Source organism: Python bivittatus, unplaced genomic scaffold, assembly GCF_059951505.1.
Source record: "Python bivittatus isolate LINGU-HERP-01145 unplaced genomic scaffold, Pbiv_v1 ctg000480_np1212, whole genome shotgun sequence".
NCBI classification, from domain to species: Eukaryota; Metazoa; Chordata; class Lepidosauria; order Squamata; family Pythonidae; genus Python; species Python bivittatus.
In genome coordinates this window covers 4,610,302-4,633,759 of record NW_028277075.1, presented here as the reverse complement: position 1 = coordinate 4,633,759, position 23,458 = coordinate 4,610,302, and the positions used below count along the sequence as shown (strand labels likewise).

General features: G+C 37.3%; 1 protein-coding gene across 2 annotated transcripts in view; it reads left to right on the top strand.

Moving 5' to 3' along the window:
* FLRT2 (fibronectin leucine rich transmembrane protein 2) overlaps window positions 1-12,788 on the top strand; it is a 97,157-nt gene extending 84,369 nt beyond the window's left edge. For both annotated transcript variants that reach the window (XM_088145259.1, XM_088145260.1), the window contains exon 2: window positions 757-12,788. In XM_088145259.1, coding sequence (XP_088001385.1) covers window positions 1,160-3,145 — 1,986 coding nt within the window. In that variant the 5' untranslated portion in view covers window positions 757-1,159 and the 3' untranslated portion in view covers window positions 3,146-12,788. The remainder of the gene's footprint in view (window positions 1-756) is intronic.
* The last annotated feature ends 10,670 nt before the right edge of the window (window positions 12,789-23,458 follow it).

Genomic DNA, 23,458 nt, shown 5'->3' with positions numbered 1-23,458 from the left:
TTCCATTCAGTTTCACATAACCTTAACTTTCTACTTTATATCTTCATTGCTTTAGGTTCTTGCCTCTGCACATTTCAATAAACTGATCTTCAGACTTCTTTCCCCTGATATTATATCTGGCTATACTCTTCACTCAGATCTTTTTGTCACTGTCCTGACTACTGGCATACAGATACGTGTAAGCTGAAAGTAGAGACTGGAATAAATGGCTACTAATATAATGAAACCAAGTTTTAACTTTTATACTCTTACAGCAGAGAAACAAATTGTATTCCCCAGTACAATACATTGGGGAAAGTTGTAGATGCTCTGATCACCTAGCTACTTTTCCTCCAGTCAAATATCAGATGATAACCGTCCCTTTGTACCAGCAAAACACTTGATAACCAAGACAGATGTATTTGTAAATAATTGTAAATGACTATTGGAGTCATTTTCAGTAAACACTTACTGCTTTTCTGATGTATCATATACTGTTCCTGTAAAATATGTACTGTATATGTATTTCTAGCTTGCTTTTCCCTTTGTTTCTACCACTTGCTGTACACTAGATCCATTGTCATGTCCATATCATGGGAACCAATTATTCATCATTCTTTCCCATCTGATTTTTCTACTTAGTTTGGATTATTTATGAGCGTAGTCTGGATTATTTATGTTACCATTTCACACCATTAGTAAATTTGTCTTCACAGGATGTTTGTCAGCTAACAAAGCAGCCTTCTTTATTCTCTCCTCTTTCCTTTCTCTCAACAGATTTCTCAAATCCAGCCTAAAGCTGAAATGAATGCCTTTTAGACGGAAGGAAGCTGAGTGCACTTTCACCACTAATACCAGAGTGAAAGGAAGAGCTAATCCAGCCATCCTGTCTGCTGTCAACATTTGGAACTTCACGTTGTGGGTTGGCCTCCTGTATAGCACATAGTTATTCTGTCATTCAGCATACATGGAGAAAGACATCAAAGTGTGTAAACCTGGCTAACAACACTGCGATTTTCAGAAGCAGACTGGAGGACAGTCGAATTGTAGAAGGATTATTTTGCATTTAGTTTCTAGGAATTTAACTTTTACCTGCACACAGGACAAAAACACAACATCTATTTTATTTTATTTTATTTCTTCTTTTTGCTCACACTCTCCCTTGTTTCTTCAGTTAGAAATGGGCCCGTGGACTAGAATGTGGCCCATGGACAGGTTTGCTTTCTTGAAATCCTGGCTTGTGTTTTTTCTGGGGCTGTATGTGCAGTTTTCCAAAGCACTGGCCTGTCCAAGCGTATGCCGTTGTGACCGAAATTTTGTCTATTGTAATGAACGAAGCTTGACCTCAGTGCCTCTTGGAATACCGGAGGGTGTAACCATACTCTACCTCCACAATAACCAAATTAATAATGCTGGATTTCCTGCAGAACTTCACAATGTCCAGTCTGTGCACACAGTCTACCTATATGGCAACCAGCTAGATGAGTTCCCTATGAATCTCCCCAGGAATGTCAGGGTTCTCCACCTGCAAGAAAACAACATCCAGACCATTTCTCGGGCTGCTCTGGCGCAACTCTTGAAACTGGAAGAGCTTCACCTGGATGATAATTCTATCTCCACTGTTGGAGTTGAGGATGGGGCATTCCGGGAAGCTGTTAGCCTCAAGCTTCTGTTCTTATCCAAGAATCACTTAAGCAGTGTACCAGTTGGCCTTCCAATGGACTTACAAGAACTACGAGTGGATGAAAATCGAATTGCCATCATATCAGACATGGCCTTTCAGAATCTCACAAGCTTGGAACGTCTCATAGTGGATGGCAATCTCCTTACCAATAAAGGCATTGCGGATGGCACCTTCAGCCACTTATCCAAACTTAAGGAATTCTCTATAGTAAGGAATTCATTAACATATCCTCCCCCCGATCTTCCAGGTACAAATCTACTTAGGCTTTATTTACAGGACAACCAGATATCTCACATACCACTTTCAGCCTTTTCAAATCTTCATCACCTGGAGCGACTTGATATTTCCAACAATCAACTCCGGATGCTGTCTAAAGGTGTTTTTGACAATCTTCACAGCCTGAAGCAACTGACAGCAAGGAATAATCCCTGGCTATGTGATTGTAGTATTAAATGGGTTACTGAATGGCTCAAATTAATTCCTTCCTCCATCAATGTTCGAGGATTCATGTGTCAGGGACCAGAACATGTCCGAGGTATGGCTGTCAGGGAACTCAACATGAACATGTTGTCATGCCCCACAACTACCCCAGATCTCTCATTTGTTACCCAAATTCCCACAACATCTTTGCCAACCACAATGGCCCCTACTTCATCACGCTTAACCCCAAGTAAGAAACACATTCCTCTTGCCCCTACTATAGCCACACTCCCCAATGTGCCTGAGAGGGATGATGAAGAAAAAATGACCCTTCCTACTGTTGAACGATTTCAGCTGTTTATCCACATTGTGAATGACAGTTGCATCCAAGTGAGCTGGCACTCCCTCTTTAATGTGATGGCCTACAAGCTTACCTGGGTTAAAATGGGTCATAGTCTGGAAGGAGGCATAATTCAGGAACGGATAGTTACTGACAAGAGGCAGAACATCAGCTTGACAAATCTAGAGCCCAAATCCACGTATCGGATTTGTTTGGTTCCCTTGGATGATTTTAATAATTACCGCATTGGTGAGGACACCGTGTGCTCTGAAGGCACCACGAAGGCTTCCCTATTGAATAACGGAAGCAACTCAGCTTCTAGCCATGAGCAGACAACTTCTCATAACCTTGGTTCTCCATTTCTGTTAGCAGGCTTGATTGGGGGGGCTGTGGTATTTGTGCTGGTGGTTCTGCTCAGCATCTTCTGCTGGCACATGCACAAAAAAGGACGCTACACCTCTCAGAAGTGGAAATACAACCGGGGGCGACGGAAAGATGACTACTGTGAGGCAGGAACCAAGAAGGACAACTCCATCCTGGAGATGACAGAAACCAGCTTTCAGATTGTCTCCTTAAATAATGATCAGCTCCTTAAAGGAGATTTCAGATTGCAGCCTATATACACCCCAAATGGGGGCATTAACTATACAGACTGCCACATCCCCAACAATATGCGATATTGCAACAGCAGTGTCTCAGACCTGGAACACTGTCATACGTGATAGTGAGGTGTGTGGTGAGGCAATATTACCACAAGCAAAAACCCAGAGGGAGCAAGCAAAATCTATCTACTCACACACAAACCAACAAAAATTACATTTGATAAATGTTACACAAATGCATTTGTGCATTTGGATACTCTGTAATTTATATGGTGTACTATATAATGGGATTTAAAAAAGTGCTATCTTTTCTATTTCAAGTTAATTGCAAACAGTTTTGTAACTTTTTGCTTTTTAAATCTTTAAAATATATATAAATATATATAAATATATATATATTGCAGAAGTACTGTACAGGGTTGTACAATAAGAACCCAATGCCATGGCAAAGGAAATACAAAACAAAATGCCTCATTCTTCAAACATTCAATACTTTGGTTTTGGAGCTGTTTGGGGGATTTTGGCTCGTATATCCATCACTAGTTTAGGAGATAACTTTGTATTACAAGAGGAATCTTTAGGAATGCCTAAGTTGTGCTACATGAGAGGAATGCAGTTTAACTTCCTTGGGGTGATTCAAAAACTGGAATAACACTTGTAAAAATTAGACTGGCCACTTTGCCTGCCTCTGTCCCTTTAGGGTCCCTTTAGTCAGCGGGTAAAAATAGGAACTTCCTGGATATCACACATAACAAACCTGTATCCTTTGTTTGGTTAACACTTTCTTCAAAAAGTATATCACTTGTTTATTTCTCCTCAGAAAATCTGGTATGGAATTGGTGAAGGCATCTGCTCTTAAATTTTCATCAAAATGGGAACACTTTCTGGCCGGCCTTATCAAAAAATTTTAAACTGTATCTAGACTTTTCTTTTTTCTCCAGAAATGCATTTCTGAAGTCCCAGTGAAATCACATTAGGTCATAAATTTCAAGAATTCTATTAGCAATCCAGACTACCTTGGGCAGAATACAATAATTACTTCCATTCTAATCACTAAAAGTTTATTAAACAAAAAGTCAAATGTGGATCCAAATGGTGTAAAAGCCAGTGAAAGGTTTCCCATTCCCACTTTCTCAGCTCCACTTTCTTTGGTTAATTCAGTGACTTAAATTGCTCCTCTTCAAGGAGAATATAAACCCTAGGTTGCATCAAAGTAAGTAAACATTCCTGTCTAAAGCATCCCAGTGTTTTCCTTTGAGATAAAATGATAATGTCTCCAATTTGAAAGAGGGAGGGACAGAAATCTGGATGGCTTGTAGTCTTGTGCATCCATTTGGCATTATTTGCCAAACCGATTTTGCCAAATGCATAACTTGCATTATTTCAGGTTAAGGAAATGTCCTCAACTTTATCTGGTTCCGTTCCACATTATTTTGTTCAATTGTGTACCTTTGCAAAAGGACTCCCTGGGATTCTAAGCTGTACAGTTCTATTAATACGGGAACATGACAAAAACAAAACCCACCCCCTTAGTGATAGAAGAGGAACAATTTCCAGTGCATCATATGGAACATCGTATGTTATTGTATGAAGAACCTAGTGCAGCTCTTAGTATTAGGCAAGGATCCACTGATGGTAGATTAGTTAACACTTTTTCCCCAATATATAGTCTCTGCATGAAGTTGAGGACACAACTGTATGATGGTTTCATATACTGGTGTGACTGGGATATTAGCCAGAGAATAAGATGTTGGCTGGAGATTATGGAATTATAGTCCAGTAAATGTAGAGGGTACCAGGTTGGAGAAGGCTGGACTATACTACCCATATTTTATTTTATTTTATTTATTTTTAATCAATAAATTAGTGTGGCCTTCCCTTGCACTCTTCTCTATTTTTTTAATCTAATTAAATTCACTCTCTCCAGTCACGTGCAGAATACTTGAGAATTAAGCACAATTATCAACTAATTCATTTTTAAAAACTACTACTTCTCGTTCTCCTCCTCCTCCACATTCATGTTAATTCAAAATAGGGGCTTAAAAACTGTTTTCTAATAATCAGAGATGACCTACATAACTAGTCATCTCAATAATATACCCTTTAATTAAAGGTTAACAAAAATCACCTTTGAAAAACAAGGGTTACTTAAGGTATGGAAATAAGAAACGTGGTCAGTATGCCCTCTCAGTCTACTTAATCTGTTATTAATCACAAAACTTGATCATGCCTACAGCTATATTAATGGTTGACAACATTCAGATGGATCAGCACTTTGGTGTAAGATGGCAGAGTCCAATAATTCCCTAAGGATTTTTTTCATTTCCCAACCATCCTTCAACATCACTTTTGAATTTCCATTCTTTTGCTATTTTCTCCAGCTATAAACAGGCATTTTAGGTGACCTGTGTGGATACTGTATCAGTGTAATTGCTGAAACTTTGCTAACTAAACGGCTGCCATATGGTTTGAAATGGTCTAATTTTAGCTAGAAAACTGCATGAAAACTGCTTTTTTCCCCCCTTCTGTTGACAGAAGATATTGTTTGAAAGTTAAGAAGAAAGACACACGTAGGTCTATGAAAAAGGTAGAAAGAAAAGGCTTTCCTGCAAGGAGGATGTCATCCTAATGGAATGGGGGTAGCTTCAGAATAGTTAAACTAATTCTTTATAGATGTCAGATAATGGGATGTCCTCCAAACTGAATTCCTTCATAAGACTAAATCTTATATCCAGGATAAGGAATATATGTCTCTAAATTTAAGTTGCTGAGAATAACAGCTGTTACTGTCATGTTCCCCTAATCACAGGCATAAAAATATGATAGACTAGCTAGGCTTTTGATCTAATTGTTTTCTAGTTACGTTTTTATATATCATGAGCATGATATAAGAAATACACACAGAGACAATCTTATCAGTAATGAAATGGAGGGTCTAAAAATTAGATCATGTATCTGTGTTGCAATAGATATGGCAGCCATTTACATGGATGAAAGAAAGTAAATATGATGTTGAGCAATGCCAGTAGGATGGCATCTGAACCTGTTTTATCCTGGTAAGCTCTGTCAGGATTTTACCTTTTCCTTTGCACTCCTGGTTGTTGTCAGGAGTGCTGTGATTTTTCAGCCAACACTAGGAAGAAATTCTCTGCCCCATCTAAAGTCTGCTGTTTGAACCTTGAGGTAGCTTCATTCTGTTCAGATAGTGTAAGCATTTATTAAGTTGATCACCTCTCAAGAAAGTTACAGTTTATTCCAAATAAGGTCTTAACTAACTAGTTTTGGTTGAACTTTAAAAATAGTTTTTCAAGTCTCAATGCAAATGCTTTCTTCCTAGTGCTTCTGAGGATGGGTAGTTTTCAGTTGGTTTCTTCCCTATGAGCTCCTCCTACTTTTAGTTTTCATAAGATAATAGATGAATGCCTGCATAATTATTTACGTTACCTCCCATACATACCCCTCTCAAGTCTTTTATAACACACTTAATTCTCAACCCAGGTTAATGAAGCACAATTACTGTGTTTATATAACATGTGATAGCCAAACAATGACACTGTAGGATACCTAAAAGTTCAAATAACATGCTAAGTCAAAAGTTGAGTTTCCTACAACTTTCTGAATTGAAAACTATCGAAGCCTATTTCAGATTAGCCAAATATGTTGTGTAAACCCAGCCAAAGAGACCTATCACAACAGTTTAAAAACATCAGGATTGCTTTAATCCACTATTTAAAAACTTCCCCTGGATACATTTACTGTTTTATCTTTCAGATAGGTTCGTGATGGTCATAACTTAATGGCTTTAGTGCATTTAACGCTTTGTTTAAAAACAGCTACTCTATGCAGAAAGTTGACAAGCAATAAGATTTGAAAGATGACTGTGAATCGACAGCTGGTCATCAGGTCATCATTGATGCTTTTGCTAGCAGAGTGTCAAGACCACTTAGTGTGGTCTGAGAGTCCATTTCAGAATCCAGAAAGTGTCCTGATCTAATTGGATCATTCCAGAGAATGCTGGAGTCATGGCTTCAACTTGCTTTGGTTAACTGTAAAAAGAAAAATAGGAGCTCCACAGTCCTGTAGACTGAATGGAAAAAAGAAATGATTGCAACTTTTTCAGCAGGATGGGATAACATTTATAGGCATAAAGACCATTATGAGGGGCTGTTGCCCAATTTCATAGATTTATAGAAACACTGATGGTGGGGAATGACTTTGCCAAATTTCGGATAGGTCTGTTAAGTAGTTTTTTTGTGCAAAGGAACAGAAGTGTGTAAGCAAAGCACATGACACTTTCTAAAAGCAGTAGAATTGACTGTTAGAGTTTGAACCACTATACAGAATTAGCTCACTATTATTTTCCATAAAGTAAATCAGTTTAGGATAGCTTAGCTAGCTAATGCCATGCAAAAACACAGGCTCACAAGAGAATGAGAGACTAGATGGAGCCAATGATAACATTAAAGATTTCTCTCAATTCCCATGAGATTGTGTGATTTGGATGAAATTTGCTCAGATTGTATAAAAATGGGGATCAAGCACTAACGATCTCAGATCACACAAAACGTTGATGTGCAAGTGAGTAGCATTTGTTACAGCCTCACTAAATAGTCATTTTGTGGCTTCATTGTGTTTCAGAGGTAACACTGAATTTCCCCAAATTTAAATGATACAGTATCTCCCATAGATAACATAAGGGAAATGATTGTATTAAAGATTTTGGGATACTTCTGATTGGCCAGCCAAAATCATACCTACTAGATAGGGAGAGTAGAAGCTAATTCTGATGACAAAATAGCTAGCTGTTTTTCACATATACAAGAGCTAATCTTTTTGGATAGAAGCATATATTAACTCTGGTTGCTGAGTGGGATAATGCAAAAAGTAATATAATGTGTCCTTTCATCCATCCATCCATCCATCCATCCATCCATCCATCCATCCATCCATCATCCATCCATCCTGTGGAAGTGGTTACAGTCATACTGAGAGATGCACCTAGTCTCCAAAGTTAAACTATCTTGTATGTACCAAGAGCTTCTTACAAATCCCACATCATCTCAGAGGATAAGCAGAATGGGACCAATACCTTTCAGGCATGATGCCAGCACAGCTGAAAAAACTTGTGAATCCAATGGTGCATCACTTTTTAAGTTTCAGGTATCTGCCATAGTACCCCAGGGTAAAAGTCATCTTTAGAAGAACTATGTGTGCAGCCAGAAAATGTGGGACTGTGCTGCTAGTTCCATCTCCTAAATCAGCATGTGCTGCCTCCTGGCACTTTCTTATTTCGCAACTGGGAAAGGAATTCATCTTAGTACATCTTAGGTCAATGAAACAAGAATAGCCAGTAAGCAGTGAGCATGCTTTGTGGGTGATATTAGGGCAGACCCAGCCTCAGCTTAGGATACTGAAGCAGTTTAGAACAGTGTTTTTCCAACTTGGTAACTTTAAGATGTGTGGACTTCAATTTCCAGAATTCCCCAGCCAGCAAGGCTGGCTGGAGATTTCTGGGAGTTGAAGTCTACACATCTTAAAGTTGCCAAGTTGGAAAAGCACTGCTTTATAACAATGCAGTACACTTTTAACAAAATTTAAGAGAATGGAAACAATGAAAACACAACTCATGCATTTTTTTGAAAAAGTACCAGAAATAAAACAACTACATGTTTTTGATATTCCCGGTAATGGTATTGCTTTGCTGAGAGGCTAATTTTAAGACCCTTTAGTTCACATCTTTTTCTATGATCGCCATAGCAAATTGGAAAGTGGAAGACAGAGGGTATATTCAAAAAGCATCCTAAGCTTTTAATGCACCCACCTCTTTTTCCATGTTTGCATTGTTTTGGAAGCTGCTCCCAGCTGTTTCCATATGCAGGTACATGCAAACCCACTTTTTTCTCCTATTTTCCCCACAACAGCAACCTTGTGAGGGAGATTGGGCTGAGAGACAGCAACTGGCCCAAAGTCACCCAACCGGCTTTCATACCTAAGGTGGGACTGGAACTCACTGTCTCCTGGTTTCTAGCCTGGTGCCTTAACCACTAGACCAAATTTTACTTTGCTGTTGTGGCTGCATTAATGATGTGAGTAGAAATTATTTATATGCAATCTCATATGTTGAGAAACACTCTTCTGAACATTTTGCACAGTCTTGGGACATGAAGAGAATGCATTCAGGGGGTTCAAGTTACCATTTCCTATGCTGTAAGGGACTAGTTCAAGGTAGAGTAAAAGTAAAACCCCAACTTTTGGTTTTACAAACACATTGCAGGAATGGGGAATCTTCACTTTGTAGAATGTGTGCAATTCCCAGCCCTTTTTGTGGCCTTAACCCCCCCCCCCCTCCCCACACACACACAAATTGAGTCCCCATATTTCAGTGGCAGACTGCTAAGAAAGACCTATGGATTTTCACCATTTTACTAGAAAAACAGAAATGCTGTCCAAGCCATCTTTTAGGGTTCACCACCATGAAAACAACCTAAAATATGATCCCACCCTACATTAAAGAAAGAAATCCAAATCTTGCCTAGTTCATTAGTGTCAAAAATTTCATCAGTGTGTGTGGGTGTTGATTCATGTGTCACCCAGTCACCAAAACTGACTGCCTGACTTTCTTCTTGGGGGAAAAAAAAATCAGTTAACAGGTCAAAGTTACATAAGTATTTGCCTTGACAACTGGGTCACACTCAATGACAGAGCATATTGTTTGCAAGTAAAACATTTCAAGTCCAATCTTCAGTTAAAAGGGTTAGCTGGGTGAAGGGGAATGTATTTTCTGATTTTCAGGAGAAATTACACCAGTAAGAATAAACACTAGGCTAAGTGATCCCAGTGATTTTCAACTGAAAGATCTTTATTTGCTTTACCAGGGAGAGAACATCTGGGTCTCTAAATATTGTTAGACCCCATTCCCAACATGGGCAATAATCAAGGTTGATGGGAATTACTATCCAACATTACCTACTACTAAAAACCCAAAGGTTCCCCCCACCCATGATTTTGATACTGAAAATTAGATACTGAAAAATCAGTTGCATGGAAGGGGAGAGCATCAGTGTCCTATGGCAGCTTACAGAGTTATACTGTAGGTAAGATGTCAGAGCTGAGGACACATTTATCAGCTATTGTCACTAACAGGTTGCAAATGCAATAGCATCAACTTAACATGAAATCTCACATCAACTATTCCATCAGCCTTACCATAGATTTACCTCAATCTAGAAATCCAAGAACAAAGCAATAAAGCATGAATTATGGCATTTCCATACATGAAATGAAACTGCAGGACAGACTGGGCCCTCCTATAATATGTAACTAATGTCATGCGAGCACACGCACAAGTGGCCCTTGAAGATTGTGCCTGAGCCCAGTTTAAGATATTAACCACTGCATATACTGGTTCTCTTTAAGCCCCATGAACCTAACTTTGGTTGGATTATTCTTTAAGTGTTTGTCAAATTACCTGCTCTTCAAAATAAGAGACATTTCTGAAAAGAGAACCTTAATGTTAAATATACTGTTTCTAGAATGCAAAATCATTTATTTTTTTCAAGGCTCAGCAACTATGTTCCCACTGCATAATGGGTTAGGTTTTGTCATCTTCAGTTAGTCTTACACACCTCATTTTTTATATGCAGTTTTCACATATAGGCAGGAAACTTTATGTTTAGTGTATGCACAGATGAGCAGATACATACAAATACCATATACATGATACAAAAATGGTTTGGAATAGAATAAGCTGCACAGACAAAAATGACAAATGCTAATTTAATAAAATGTTGACTCTTCATATGCCTTTGGTTCTACAAGCTAATCCTATAAAGTTCATCATAACTTTCTAAACTGGAGGAATTTTACATGACTTCGCAATGTATTATGAGTTTGTTCCAGTGAGATGCATTGAAATGCAAGGGACCTTGTTTGAAATCTCAGATGAATATCTTTACTTTTTTACAGCAAATAGATTGTGTTTCCACAATTCAGTGCTCCTGATGATAAATAAAATAAATACTACATATGTAAAGACATTAAAATAAATAGAGCAACTAGAAAACAATAATAAAAACAGCAGTGAAATCATAAATCCAGAAATAAAATTAATAGCAGCACCATTCAAAACTGATACTCTGAAAGAAAAAAAAATCAGGGTTATTCCTGGAAGAGCATTAAATTGTCTTTAATTTCAGTACATGTTGGAAAAAAAAAAAAACCTGTATTCACTGTTGTTAGCCAGATGATCATCTATAGGGAATTAACTGAACAATCCATATTTCAGGTATTATAAAAGTGAGCTTTTCATTTCAGTCAAATACAGGCAAAATAGTCATACTAGGAAAAGGTGCGCCTATGTTGTCATAAAGGCAATGGGTAACAAAGTTTCTCTGAAGGCTAGAAGTGAGAATTCAATGTTGGATCCCCTCGCTAAAGACAAAGGGATCTATCTTAAAGACTTTCAATTACCCACCCAGGACTATAGCATTTTACCCTAAATATGACTATTTGATAAAAAACCTGGATCATCAACCTCATACACAAAAATGCACAGAAACAGCTTTTGTATCCTTAACTGTTAGCATAGTTAATGTGTAACAGCACAGAAACTAAAAGGTTTCTATCTTCCTAGCACACCTAGCATTAGCAGGCCTGAAAATGTCTGATTTAACAGTTATGGCTGTTTTTGTGACAAAAAGAATGTTACATTTGAAGGCCTCCTACATAATTTCTTTCATTTGTACTGTTTCATCCTGGAAAAAAATCTGTACACGGGCTTAACTTGTATTTCTTTTGATGCTTTCTATGCATTGTTTTTACTTTTCTTGCATGCTTTTCAAAATAGGTTTTCATCCTGCCTTATCACTTTATATATATTTAATATCTAAGTATAATTCAGGGAATGTTTGTTAAAAAATGAGCTTCAAACCAATTCAGGTATGCTTAGGCTCCTGGGAAATATTCTGTATCTGTTAAGTTATGCACAGATGGCTTATTGAAGTCTGAGTCTCTCATCCACTCTGGGACAATAATTGCTATTTTATATGAATTCAATGCCAGTCTTGTGGTATATATCCTATAATAGCAGCAAAAGTAGGTCCTTGTGAGTATCAGATGCCTTCTGCCTTGTTTCCAAATCAGAAGTAAACAACTGTTAAAGGACATCTTCGAGTTGGTTAGGGAACTTTATGGTAGCCAACACTAAGGAAGGTAGAAGACAAATGTTGCCTACCAACATTCTCATGACTACCTGGTAACTAGCTAAAGACTAGGATTCTAAGACTACACAGGACAGGATAAGATAAGGAAGTTCAGGGACTGATAAATGGCCAGTAAGCATAAGTTACTAGTAGGAATGTATAGAATCAGTCTACATTTATTCTGAATTAGTCTGTCACATATTTAATAAGGTCTTATCCATCCCATTTCTGCATCATTCTGCTGTTTTGGAACAATGCATTTGTTTTCATGTATTTCATTCATAATATACTGATTTTGTATACATCATTCCCAAATGTACACATTTTATTTACAACTTTCCACAGTAGATAAACTTCTGTATGTACTTTTTTTTTACAAGAACTGTTATGACAAAATTAATTGAAGTGCACAATGAAGTATAATGTGTTCCAATCTGCATATTAATCTGGAAAATTAAAACACGCTTACTAGATGCATTCCTTCAACATCCCTAACTGATAGCAGAATCCAGTAAAGTAAATTTAGTGAAAGTGTAGGGATCCTGGAAAGAAAGGAAGAGAGAGAGAGAGAGAGAGAGAGAGGGAAGGGAAGGGAAGGGAAGGGAAGGGAAGGGAAGGGAAGGAAGGAAGGAAGGAAGGAAGGAAGGAAGGAAGGAAGGAAGGAAGGAAGGAAGGAAGGAAGGGTAAGTAAGTTATCTAACTTTATTCAGGAGTTATTTGCTGTAGAAAGAGGGGATGGCATGGTTGATGGAAATAGGGTCATTCAGGGACTTCCACAACAACAGTGACATCAAGAGCCTTGCCTGTTTTGAATATGCATCACAAGCACGTAAAAAGTGTGTGGATTTGATATCCTGGTTACACTCCCATTTTGACATCCTTGATCATTGCTGTAGTTACCTCTAGAATCATTAATATGTCTAGAATGGAGAGGAATCCTTGTCCAAAGATGAGAACACATTTCCAGATGTGGTTTGGGACATCTCAAATATATATTGAGAAAAAATAGTTGTAGACTCAAATCTCAGAGAATCTCTCATTGACTCAGAAGGAGAGACCAAAGCTCCAAGGAAAAATAGGAAAGGTTGGAGATTTAGGCCCAATGATGCAACATGTTTTTAAGGAGCGGGTCTTCCCCTGAATAAAAGTTTATTCAGAAGTTGTACATTGAAGAATTAAAGCTTGGCATCTGGAACCTTGGTGATGTCTCCAGAGCTCTGGCTGTTTGCTTTCAGTTAGGAGCCAGTGCTACAAATAATATCTCTATCCCTGCCTTTGATTTTGCCTTTTGCCTTTGATATGTGGGTAGAAAAAAGGCATTTTGCACATGCTCATAGATACTATTCTTTGATACATATGAATTCCAAAAAATGTTAAATGTTATTTAAAATATGTTCCAAGCTAAATCTTACTGACTCCAGGCTGAAAGTAATCTCTAGGGCTGCCACTTATCTTATCCATTAAAATTACTTAGCAATTGCTTTTCACTTATAGATAACGTGTATTATCTATATCTAGAAACACAATTTCCCATTTCTCTTTCTCTCTAAGCATAGAGATATTTAAAAAGCACTTGGACCTGGTCTATTCGCTTAAGAATCATAGCAAAGTAGTTTTCTGTGTTGAGATATTATTTGACCTAGCATCTTTTTTGTAAATAATTTTCTATAACCACCTTTTTCATTTGCTAACAATAAAAAAATGTAGAATCCCATTTTATCTGGCAAATGTATTGATGACACAAGGTGCAAAACATACCATACAATTGTATGTGGTGCCTTTCAGAAAATAGGGAAAACACACATCAGAAAAGAATTGGAGGAAATATTACATAACTGTTCAGCCTATTTATTGAACAGTCCCATTTATTTTAGAATAACACTTCAAGGGATATATTGGTTAAAGTAACTGTGATGAGAGTCTTTGTGAAGGAAACAGATGCTGTTTTGGTCAGGGGAAAGAACATTTCTTCCCTTCATTGAGGGCATCTTCGTGTATAATCTGTAATGTGTTGATCCCATTACTGCAGGAGTATGTGACTTCTGATATTCAAAAGATGATTGCTGTCTATTCCATAGAAATATGTAATTTGAGTTCCCACATTTTTTCAGGCATCTGATGATGAAAATATTATCTAGGGATAAACTCTGACACCTTGGCAGAGCTTCATTGTCTGCATCATCTGCCACCCACATTGTCCTGCCTGTGTTTGTTAAGCTTTGTGTGATGAGAGCTGAGTAGGCCTCATATTTTTCTCCTGTGCAGACTCTTCAGATGCACACAATTTCAAGCTGCTTTCAGAGGAACATAGAATCATACAGTTGGAAGGATTAATTTAGGTCATCAAATTCAATTCCCTTACTCAGTGCAGGAATCCAAATTAAATAATCTCTGACAGATGGCTGTCTGGCCTCCATTTAAACATACCAAGCACAAGGGAGTCCACCATCTCTCTGAATAATTGGTTCCTGTCAAACTGTTCTTACTTTCATGATTTTTTTCTAATATGCAATTAGAATTCACATTCCTGTAACTTAAAGCCATTACTTTGTGACCTGTACTCTAGAAGGATATAGAAGAAGCCTGGATCTTCTTCTATTTCAGGGATTTCCTTCCATGGATTTGAAGAATGGTGTCATACCCTTCTCTGCCCCAACCATCACCACTATCTTCTCTTATCAAGATAAACATTCCTAATTCCTTAAATCCCTTTTTACAAAACTTTTTTTTTTAGTCTTCTAATTATCTTTATTGTTCTTCTCTGAACCTGTTGCAAATTATCTGAATTCTTAGTGTGGTGTCCAGAATGGACACAAATATTCAAATTGTGGTCTGATCAATGCAGAATAAAATGAAACTATTGCCTCCTGTAATTTTGAAATACTTCTGTTGATGCAGCCTAAGATTGCATTTGTGTTTTTGGTAGCCCCATTACACCTGTGGTTCATATCCAGTTTGTCATCAGTACCAAATGCTTTGTCACAATTACTATTACCAAACTATTCTATTACCCATATGCTTGGTTAATATTTTCTAAACATGTAACTTGCATTTCTCTCTGATAAATGTTTTTATTTTAATCCCATTTCTCTAACCCATCATGATCATTTTGAATGTTATGTCTGTCTCCTATGGTATTAGCTACCCACCAAACTTTGCATCATCTGCAAATACAATAAAATTTCCCACCACCTTCTCACCAAGATCAAATGTTGAAGAGTACAGAGGCCAGGAAGGAAGTTCATGGTAGCTCATTAAATATCTCTCTTCAGCTTGAGGGAAAGACATAGATAAATACTTCTGAGTTCAATTTACAAGCCAGCTATGTATCCACTTAATTGTACTACAACTCAAACCACATTTCAACTAGCTTGATTAGTTAAGTGAGATGAGGTACTTTGTCAAATGCTTTGCTAAAAATCAAAATATTGTAACATTCTCACAATCTGCCAAAGAAGTTATCCAATCAAATATGAGATAAGGTTAATCTGGCAAGATGTGGCCTTTCCAAACCCATGATGATTACTAGTAATTATAGCATTTTTTTTCAAAATGCTTACAAGTAAATCTGTTTATGATCCTTAGATGTAAATCTAAATGAAATTTGGATACCATGTACTGCTTTCAGATTGATTGTTCTGCAGTTCCTTGGATCCACCTTTCCCCCTTTTTGAAGATGATATTCCATCATAACTATTACTATTATTAAGGTATCAATAAATAAATAGAAGCATATGAGAAAACAGCAAACTTCCTCTCCAGATACGGCTGGATCCAAGGCATGATTCTTTCTAGGGCTAACAAGCTATTTTGTCTCCATGACTGCATATGTTCACAGGCTAACCCCTTCCCTCTTTTCCTGTCATCTGCACTGAAAAATGCAATTGCTGCATTTCAGCTGCAGCACCTGCAAGCATGGCTCACTTTGGGCTTTCTCACCCTTTCTCCAAGGAAGAAGACTCAAGGTGGATGAGATGTGGGTAACTCAGTTGGCATTCCTGCAAGCTGTTGTTGTTTTGAAACTCTCCTGAAATGCAATGATGTCATTGAGGACAGGCTACAATTTGGCCTCACTGTCATTGATTTCATCTGGCCCATATGAGGGGAGTTTTTCCCCACACTTCCAGGGCAACAAGAGACACATACTGACTCGTGACCTCCAGTATAATGGTAAAATAAGTGGAAGGTGTGAAGGAGAGAGAAACAACCTCCCTCCCCTACCCCTACCCCCAAGACATGGCCATCCAAAGATAGTTTGCTGCCTCAGATGTATCAGCAAATACTTTTAATTCCTCACTGGATGCCACACACTGAATGCAACATCTAGTTTCTCTCCAACTATTTAACTGCTCCATTTGGCTTCCACTGTTTCTGTAACAAGATTTGTCCCTCAAAATAGTCACCAGCTTTGCTAAGTAAAGAATTAATTGTATAATTGACTAACATTTATAGCTAAATGGATCCCCCATATTTAGAGTCAATATATGTAGCTCTGATAACCACCTATTAGGACACTTGATGAAAGGATGGCTATTGAATTGTAGCATCTGGCATTCCTCCATTACTACTGAAAATGGACTTGTGGATCAGATGTGCACTTGGTCTGTTCCATCAGGATTTTTTAAAAAATGAGTGTATGATTATTTTATGTGTCTGGATTTGTTGCAATTTGGTGAGATATTAATTCTGGAGCACACATTATTCTCAAAATATTTATGCTGTACTAATTACCCCACTTTCACAACATTACACTGTCATTATTCAGATTACCAAATTGGCCAATATGCATAATATTGTATCTTTCTAGGCATTCAGCCTGTGCCCAATTAAATTGTTCCTAGTCATGCAATTCTAAATAGACAGTATTCAGTGCACACTTCAGATGAAGAGCAGTCAAGTACTATGCTTTTACTGTTTGCTATTTACATATTCCTCAGACATTCTTCCCTTACTCTGGGTCTTGTAATTTTGAAAATACAAAAAGATAGAAGATTGCCAACTATTATTACAGCATACCACATATGGAGTAAAATGAGGGACATTTTGTTGCTTGAGGTGAAACAGTTCATCCAAGTTAAGGTGTGTGATATCTAATGACAGACAAATTATTTGGGCACCAGATTCTGCCCCTCCCCCAGCAACCCCCAAATCTTCCTATCCCTACAGAATAAAACTGGTCTTTCATCACTCCCTCAGACAACTGTGCTAAGAACTTCCATGCCTATATAACTACTGCCTCTGAGTCCTTCAAAAGCTCTGAACTGAATAAAATGCTTTTGACTAGGAGCATCATTGTTATACAGAACAATCCAGAAATTGCCTTGGTAAAGGCAGTCTATTTTACATAATTGCAATGCAACTGATCTTAGCCCAATGAGAAATATGACATTCTTGCTTGCAAAACTTTATAATCAGTGAAGCCAAACACTCCTCTGGTTCATTAAGCTTCTGGATGCTTCAGAGGTGTTCCACTGCAGACAAATTTAATCCCAAAGGAACAGTAATGAGGAACTTTTAAATTGCAACTGGAAGGACATTGCTTTACAAAAACAATGCAAATATCATAATACCAGTAAATATAGATTAGGTAAACAAGAATAACACTGTGGTTTGCAAAACTTTTCAAAAGATCCTAAGAAGGGGCTCCCTAGGAATCTATAATTTTTGTCACACCATGGGCACCCAAGTTCACACACATAGAAGATATTTATTTATTTATATATTTGGCCACCCAACTCACTCATGGCGACTCTGGGTGGCTTGCAGAGATAAAAACCCCAAATACAAAACCACTACACCCCCCCACCCCACCCCAGTGACAGCCACATATTTACACTAGCCATTTGATGGGTTCCGTATCAACCTGGGATCTCCAGGCCCACTGGCAAAACCATGTCTTTGATATCAAAACAGTATTTCAATGTTGAGTTTGCTTGTTAGATGCATGCCCTGCCTTTCCTCTAGGACCTTATGGTAGGTTACTCAGTATTCGTTCCTCCAATTATCTGCCACAACAAAATCCCCGGGTGGTAGGTGGGGCTGAGCAAATGTAATTAGAAGTGACCCAGTGAATTTCCAAAGCTGCAGGTGTACTTGAATTAGGTCTTCCTGGTCCTTATCCAACACGTGAATCACTAGATCAATCTGGCTCTCTTCTGTAATATGTAACAAAATATAAGCATCAGTATCTTTTTCAGGTATTCTATATTAATCATAACATATAGATCTACCTTTAGACAGATGCTGCCAACTGCTTCAATTCAGTGCTTTATCAGGAAGATAATTCCTTTCTTCCATGTTATGTGAGTAATTCTGTGCAATAGGAGTAAGGATGCCAACCTGCTTTGCAAAACAAAATTAGAAAGACCTCTGTAATAGGACAGCATGTTATTCTTAATACCATGTCACACCACATCCTCACCCATACATTAACAAGAGTTCAAATTATACTAGGATACTTTCTGCAGGTTAAATAACTAAAAAGAATCTTGTGTAACTTTGAACCATATACATTATTACACAGCCAGGTTCCAGTCTCTTTAATCTGATAGTTTCTAGTACTTTAAAAAAGTAATTTAAAAAAAGGAAAAGTGAATAATCAGGAATAAATCTAGCCATAATTGGAGACTGTAGAGACTGCAAAATTTATGGCAGTAATTGTACTTGTTTTATATTGGAGTTCCCATCACATTTTGGCCTTGGATTCCCTATGATTCTGTCTTAACTTTCCATGCAAGTTAAGTACACTTAAATTGTACTTCCAAGTATTTCATTCCCAGCAATCCAAATTGAATGATGAGTTTTGTGGAATAAGTTCTGAATGAAACCAGGATGCACAGCACAGTTCAGGGTGACCACTCTCAGAAGCCGTAGGATGACACTTTTAGCTTGCAAAATGATGGCTTAACATAATTTAGGTATAGTCTAGGATCATGTATATACAAGAAAAGGTGGAGTGGATTTCGGAAATAATTGTTATTTCTGGACCACCACCACCACCACCACCACCACCCCACCCTACAGTGACCTAAGAAAGCAGTTGACCATCCCACTCTGTGCCACATCTTTCATTAGTGGAACTTATTGGTTCTGACTGTCTCCATCATGCACCCACATGTGGCATTTTTACTAATGCTAGATAGATAAATTCTCTCTTTTTTTCCCCTTTCTCCTTTCTCATTCAAGTTAGTGAAACAGAATTTCCTTTAAAATTCTTCAGAGGAGAAAAGAATTCTCATAGTTTCAATTTGTCTCCAGTAGTCTGCAACCACCCCAACTTCCCACTCTTCAATTAAATTCCAAAGAAAAATATCATGAAATAACTTTTCTCATTAGTCTGTTCCAGTACTAGTGCTACAATACTGCTAGAAGTCCTATACCTGAGAAATTATTGGAAAAATTCTTCTGCTTAAAATATTCAAATCACACTTCCACCAATTTCAAAAGATAAAGGTAACAATGCCACCACATCAACCTCAACTCTGATGACTACCTGGATACATCTCTACATTTTCTTTGCAACAATATAGAAATGGTTTGCCATTTCCTTTTTCCAGGCTGTTTTTGGACTTTCCAGTCGAGTCCAAAGTCTTGAATTTCTCTACTGAAACCCCATTCAAAAACAAATCAGACCCAATTGTACTTAGTTTCTAAGCCCAGATAATGTTGGGCCAGTATTTTCACCTGCTCTTCCCATAAATATGGTGGAAAATTTGAAAAGACCATTTTAGTGTTGCTGGTTGCAATTATAGCAAGCATAATTTAAGCATAGCTGTCTTAATATATCATGGAACAAGGGAAGTTGACTAGACTCATCCCTGTTGACCAGCTTTATGTTGACTAGTCCTGTTCCTAATATGAGTTCAGTCTTCTGACCGTACCTCCAAAGCTTTAGTGAAGACATGAATAGGAGGAAGCACAGATGGGAGGAGGGTCTACATCAGAGAAAGCAGGACAATAAGGTTTAAAAGTCTTATCTACCAACCAATAGCCATTTTTTTCCTTAGGAATGAATTTTGTCTTTATTGAAAATGTATAGCATGCATGTGAACAGTAAGTTATATAACTCACAGCCTTCTTTTTGAAATCCTGCAGCTGTTGCATGCACACTTACAGTGATCCTTAACATAAGAATTAAAGAACTGTGTACATGCCTGTGCACACGCAAACACCTTTTTTTTTAAACTGAAATTCTAAAAAAAACATATAACTTTCTCAGTATAGCTATGTACATAGTGTAGCCATGTATAAACTAGTGGTTTCTACTGATTTAGCTGTTTCAAAACACACAAGATTTGTTATTCCCACCTAAGTGCTCTTAAGAACCCAATACATTTAGGTATTTTTCTTTAAAACAATTTTCTTCTCTTGGGTTCTTGCCTGAATAATAAAGTACATTTTCAGCTATATACTATTTCATTAATAATACCAGTTTTCTTTCAGGCAGCTGCTAAGATTCCACATTATAACATTAACACAGTAATTGGTAAGGCCCATATTAAATTTGTTTTCATTAAAATTTTATTATGGAAACCCTTTAACAGCTGTCTGGATTAAGCATTGTTAAAAATGACAGCAAAAGGAAAATAAAAGGATTCTGAATCTTCTGGAATAGTCTCCAAATAAACATGACCGTAGTTTCAGGAAGATGTGGAAGAATGAAGGAAGCAAATGAATCCACAAGTCCCACATAATGTCTACAAATCAAGCCTGTTGTTACTTCATACCTTATGGCAAAAATATCACTTCCAAGCTTATTCACTGCTGAACATATGTTTAAAATATTATGCATCAAAATATCATGTGGTTTTATTATAAATAGTACATCAAGAGGGTGAAAAAAACCCACCCTTTACCTTATTATTTAGAAAATACAACTCAGAACTTTCATTCTAACTCATAGCATACAAAAGTATCAAGAACTTTTAGCTACTTGTCTAAAGACACACTGTTTGCCTCTTTTGGTCCTACTACTATTTCCCTTCCCCAAATACCTGAAGAGAAGAATTCAGCCATACTGCAAAATTCACCATGATTTTGATTTTTTTTATCAAAAACAACCATGATTAAGAACAATATTCTTAGCACTTAATAGGAAAAAAAAATCCACCCTCATTCCACAGATGCATGTGTAGAATAGTGCCTAAAGGAGTCCATTGGAGTTGGGCAGCCAATAAATTTAAATAATAAATAAATAAATAAATAAATAAATAAATAAATATCTGAATGGAATTGTCTTTTTTTTTTTTTTTTGGTTGATAGGAACATTTCACAGCTCAAATTATTCACAGTATTTTCCAGTTACTCATTGGAATAGTCATGAAATTTGCTACTATAACTGCTAAAAATATAAGTAGCAGCCAAAATGTGTTAAATTTTATACACAGACCAAAGTGATCAAATTGCAGAAATGATCTAATAAGGCAAGATCAAGATTCTAGCAGTGTTCTTTTAATGCTACTAATAAATGATGAACATGGCATACAGCAAGATGTACAAACATAATGATGCCCTAATAAAATTTACCAAGTGATGTAAAGGGCATGGGTCCTCAGTCCCCTGTTTCCCATCCTGATCCTCAATGCTTAATGTGTTTTGTTGGGAATTCTGAAGACACTTACCTGAATGCATGTAAAAGCATCTGCATAATCAGGGACCCTTTTTTAATCAAAGCTTTCGATTATTCTAATGAACATGAGAATAAGCCATGTTTAGATTTCATGCCCCTTACCTGCATCATAGGAAGATCAAGCATTGAAAAGGTCAGGTAGCATATATGCAGATTTTGGAGGCTCAGCTGGTACACATGGCCTGGTATATCTTACATACATTAATATACTCTGCACAACTAATATAATACACACAGCTAAGAAGCCACAGGGCAATTTCATACTATTTCCACTCCCCAATCTCTCAAAAGTAATTCCATATAATTTAATGACTCCACTCCTCTGAGTCCTAGAGTATCAATAATCCATTCACCTCATGATCCATAAATAAAATAAGTTGCTTACACCTCCCCCATGTCTTTATTTCATACTTTGGTGCATTTGTCTGTATGCAAAATAAGAACAACAAAAGCAAAACAGAACTGTTGTAATGGTGAAGAGTTCTAAAGGCACCAGGCCATCTTTCTTGTTGAAATATCTAGCAGGCTGGCTGAAACTCGGGAGGCAGAAAGGATGGGAAGGCAAGAGTTCATACAAGTGGGGAAAAAAGACCACCTGCAAACTCCACAGGCGACAGCATTTCAAACAAAGTATTTTAACAAGGTTCCAAATTCAACCTTAGCTGAACCTGAAATTAGCTGGATCTGCTGCCAAATACAGAATGCAGTATGAGATCAAACAAATTTGAAGATGATCCTGAAGTGGTGCAAAGGCCCTGTCTGGAAGTCCTCAAAGCTTAAAAATGCAGTAGATAAGGTCAGGGAAACATGTTCCACTTGGAAATGATAAACTCAAGGGACAGTAACTGAGGAGTGCATCAAAGCCAAGGAAGAGATAATTGAATCTTGAACTATTGCTTCCTTACTGGTAAAGGGGAATTCAGACGTAGGGCAAAAATATTTCCCGTTTTCAGACAAATGTGGGACAATACCCTGTGTTTGCCCTGCAGTTTTAATACAGAGGCACAGAACTTTAGAAGTAGAGAAATCTCAGGTAGGAGAGTTAATTCATCTTTCAAAATATTGTAAATCATCTAGTGAAGCTGTATATGGATCCTTCCTTGATGGAAGCAATGTAAACATCCTCCCCTCCACACTGCTTGCATGGGAAATAGCATTTGTTAAAGTAGTGTGTGATATAGGCTTTATGATGGAGAAAGCTGTTTTAAACCTTCTAACTGAATATTCGACAAAAAAATTTCCAGGAGGAGGAGGAGGATGAAAAAATGCACTTACAATCCAATATCTGGTTTACTCCAAGGCAGGTATCAGAAGGGAACAAATACTTATGAATAAATCATGCAAATAACTCAAATGCATTTAAAAAATGCTTATGTTTCCATAGTAGTCATTTTTGTATTGAAATTCATACTTTTCATTTGGAAGAATTTTCATTGGACCAAAAACAGAATTATGTTTGAGTAAATGACTGAAAAATAAGCATACTGGTGAAAGTGTTCCTGCTTCTATATTTGACACAATGCTCCATAAATGATATCATGTGAATATGTCACACTGAATTCCATTATATTAAAAAAAATGATAATCATAGTTAATTTGATACCA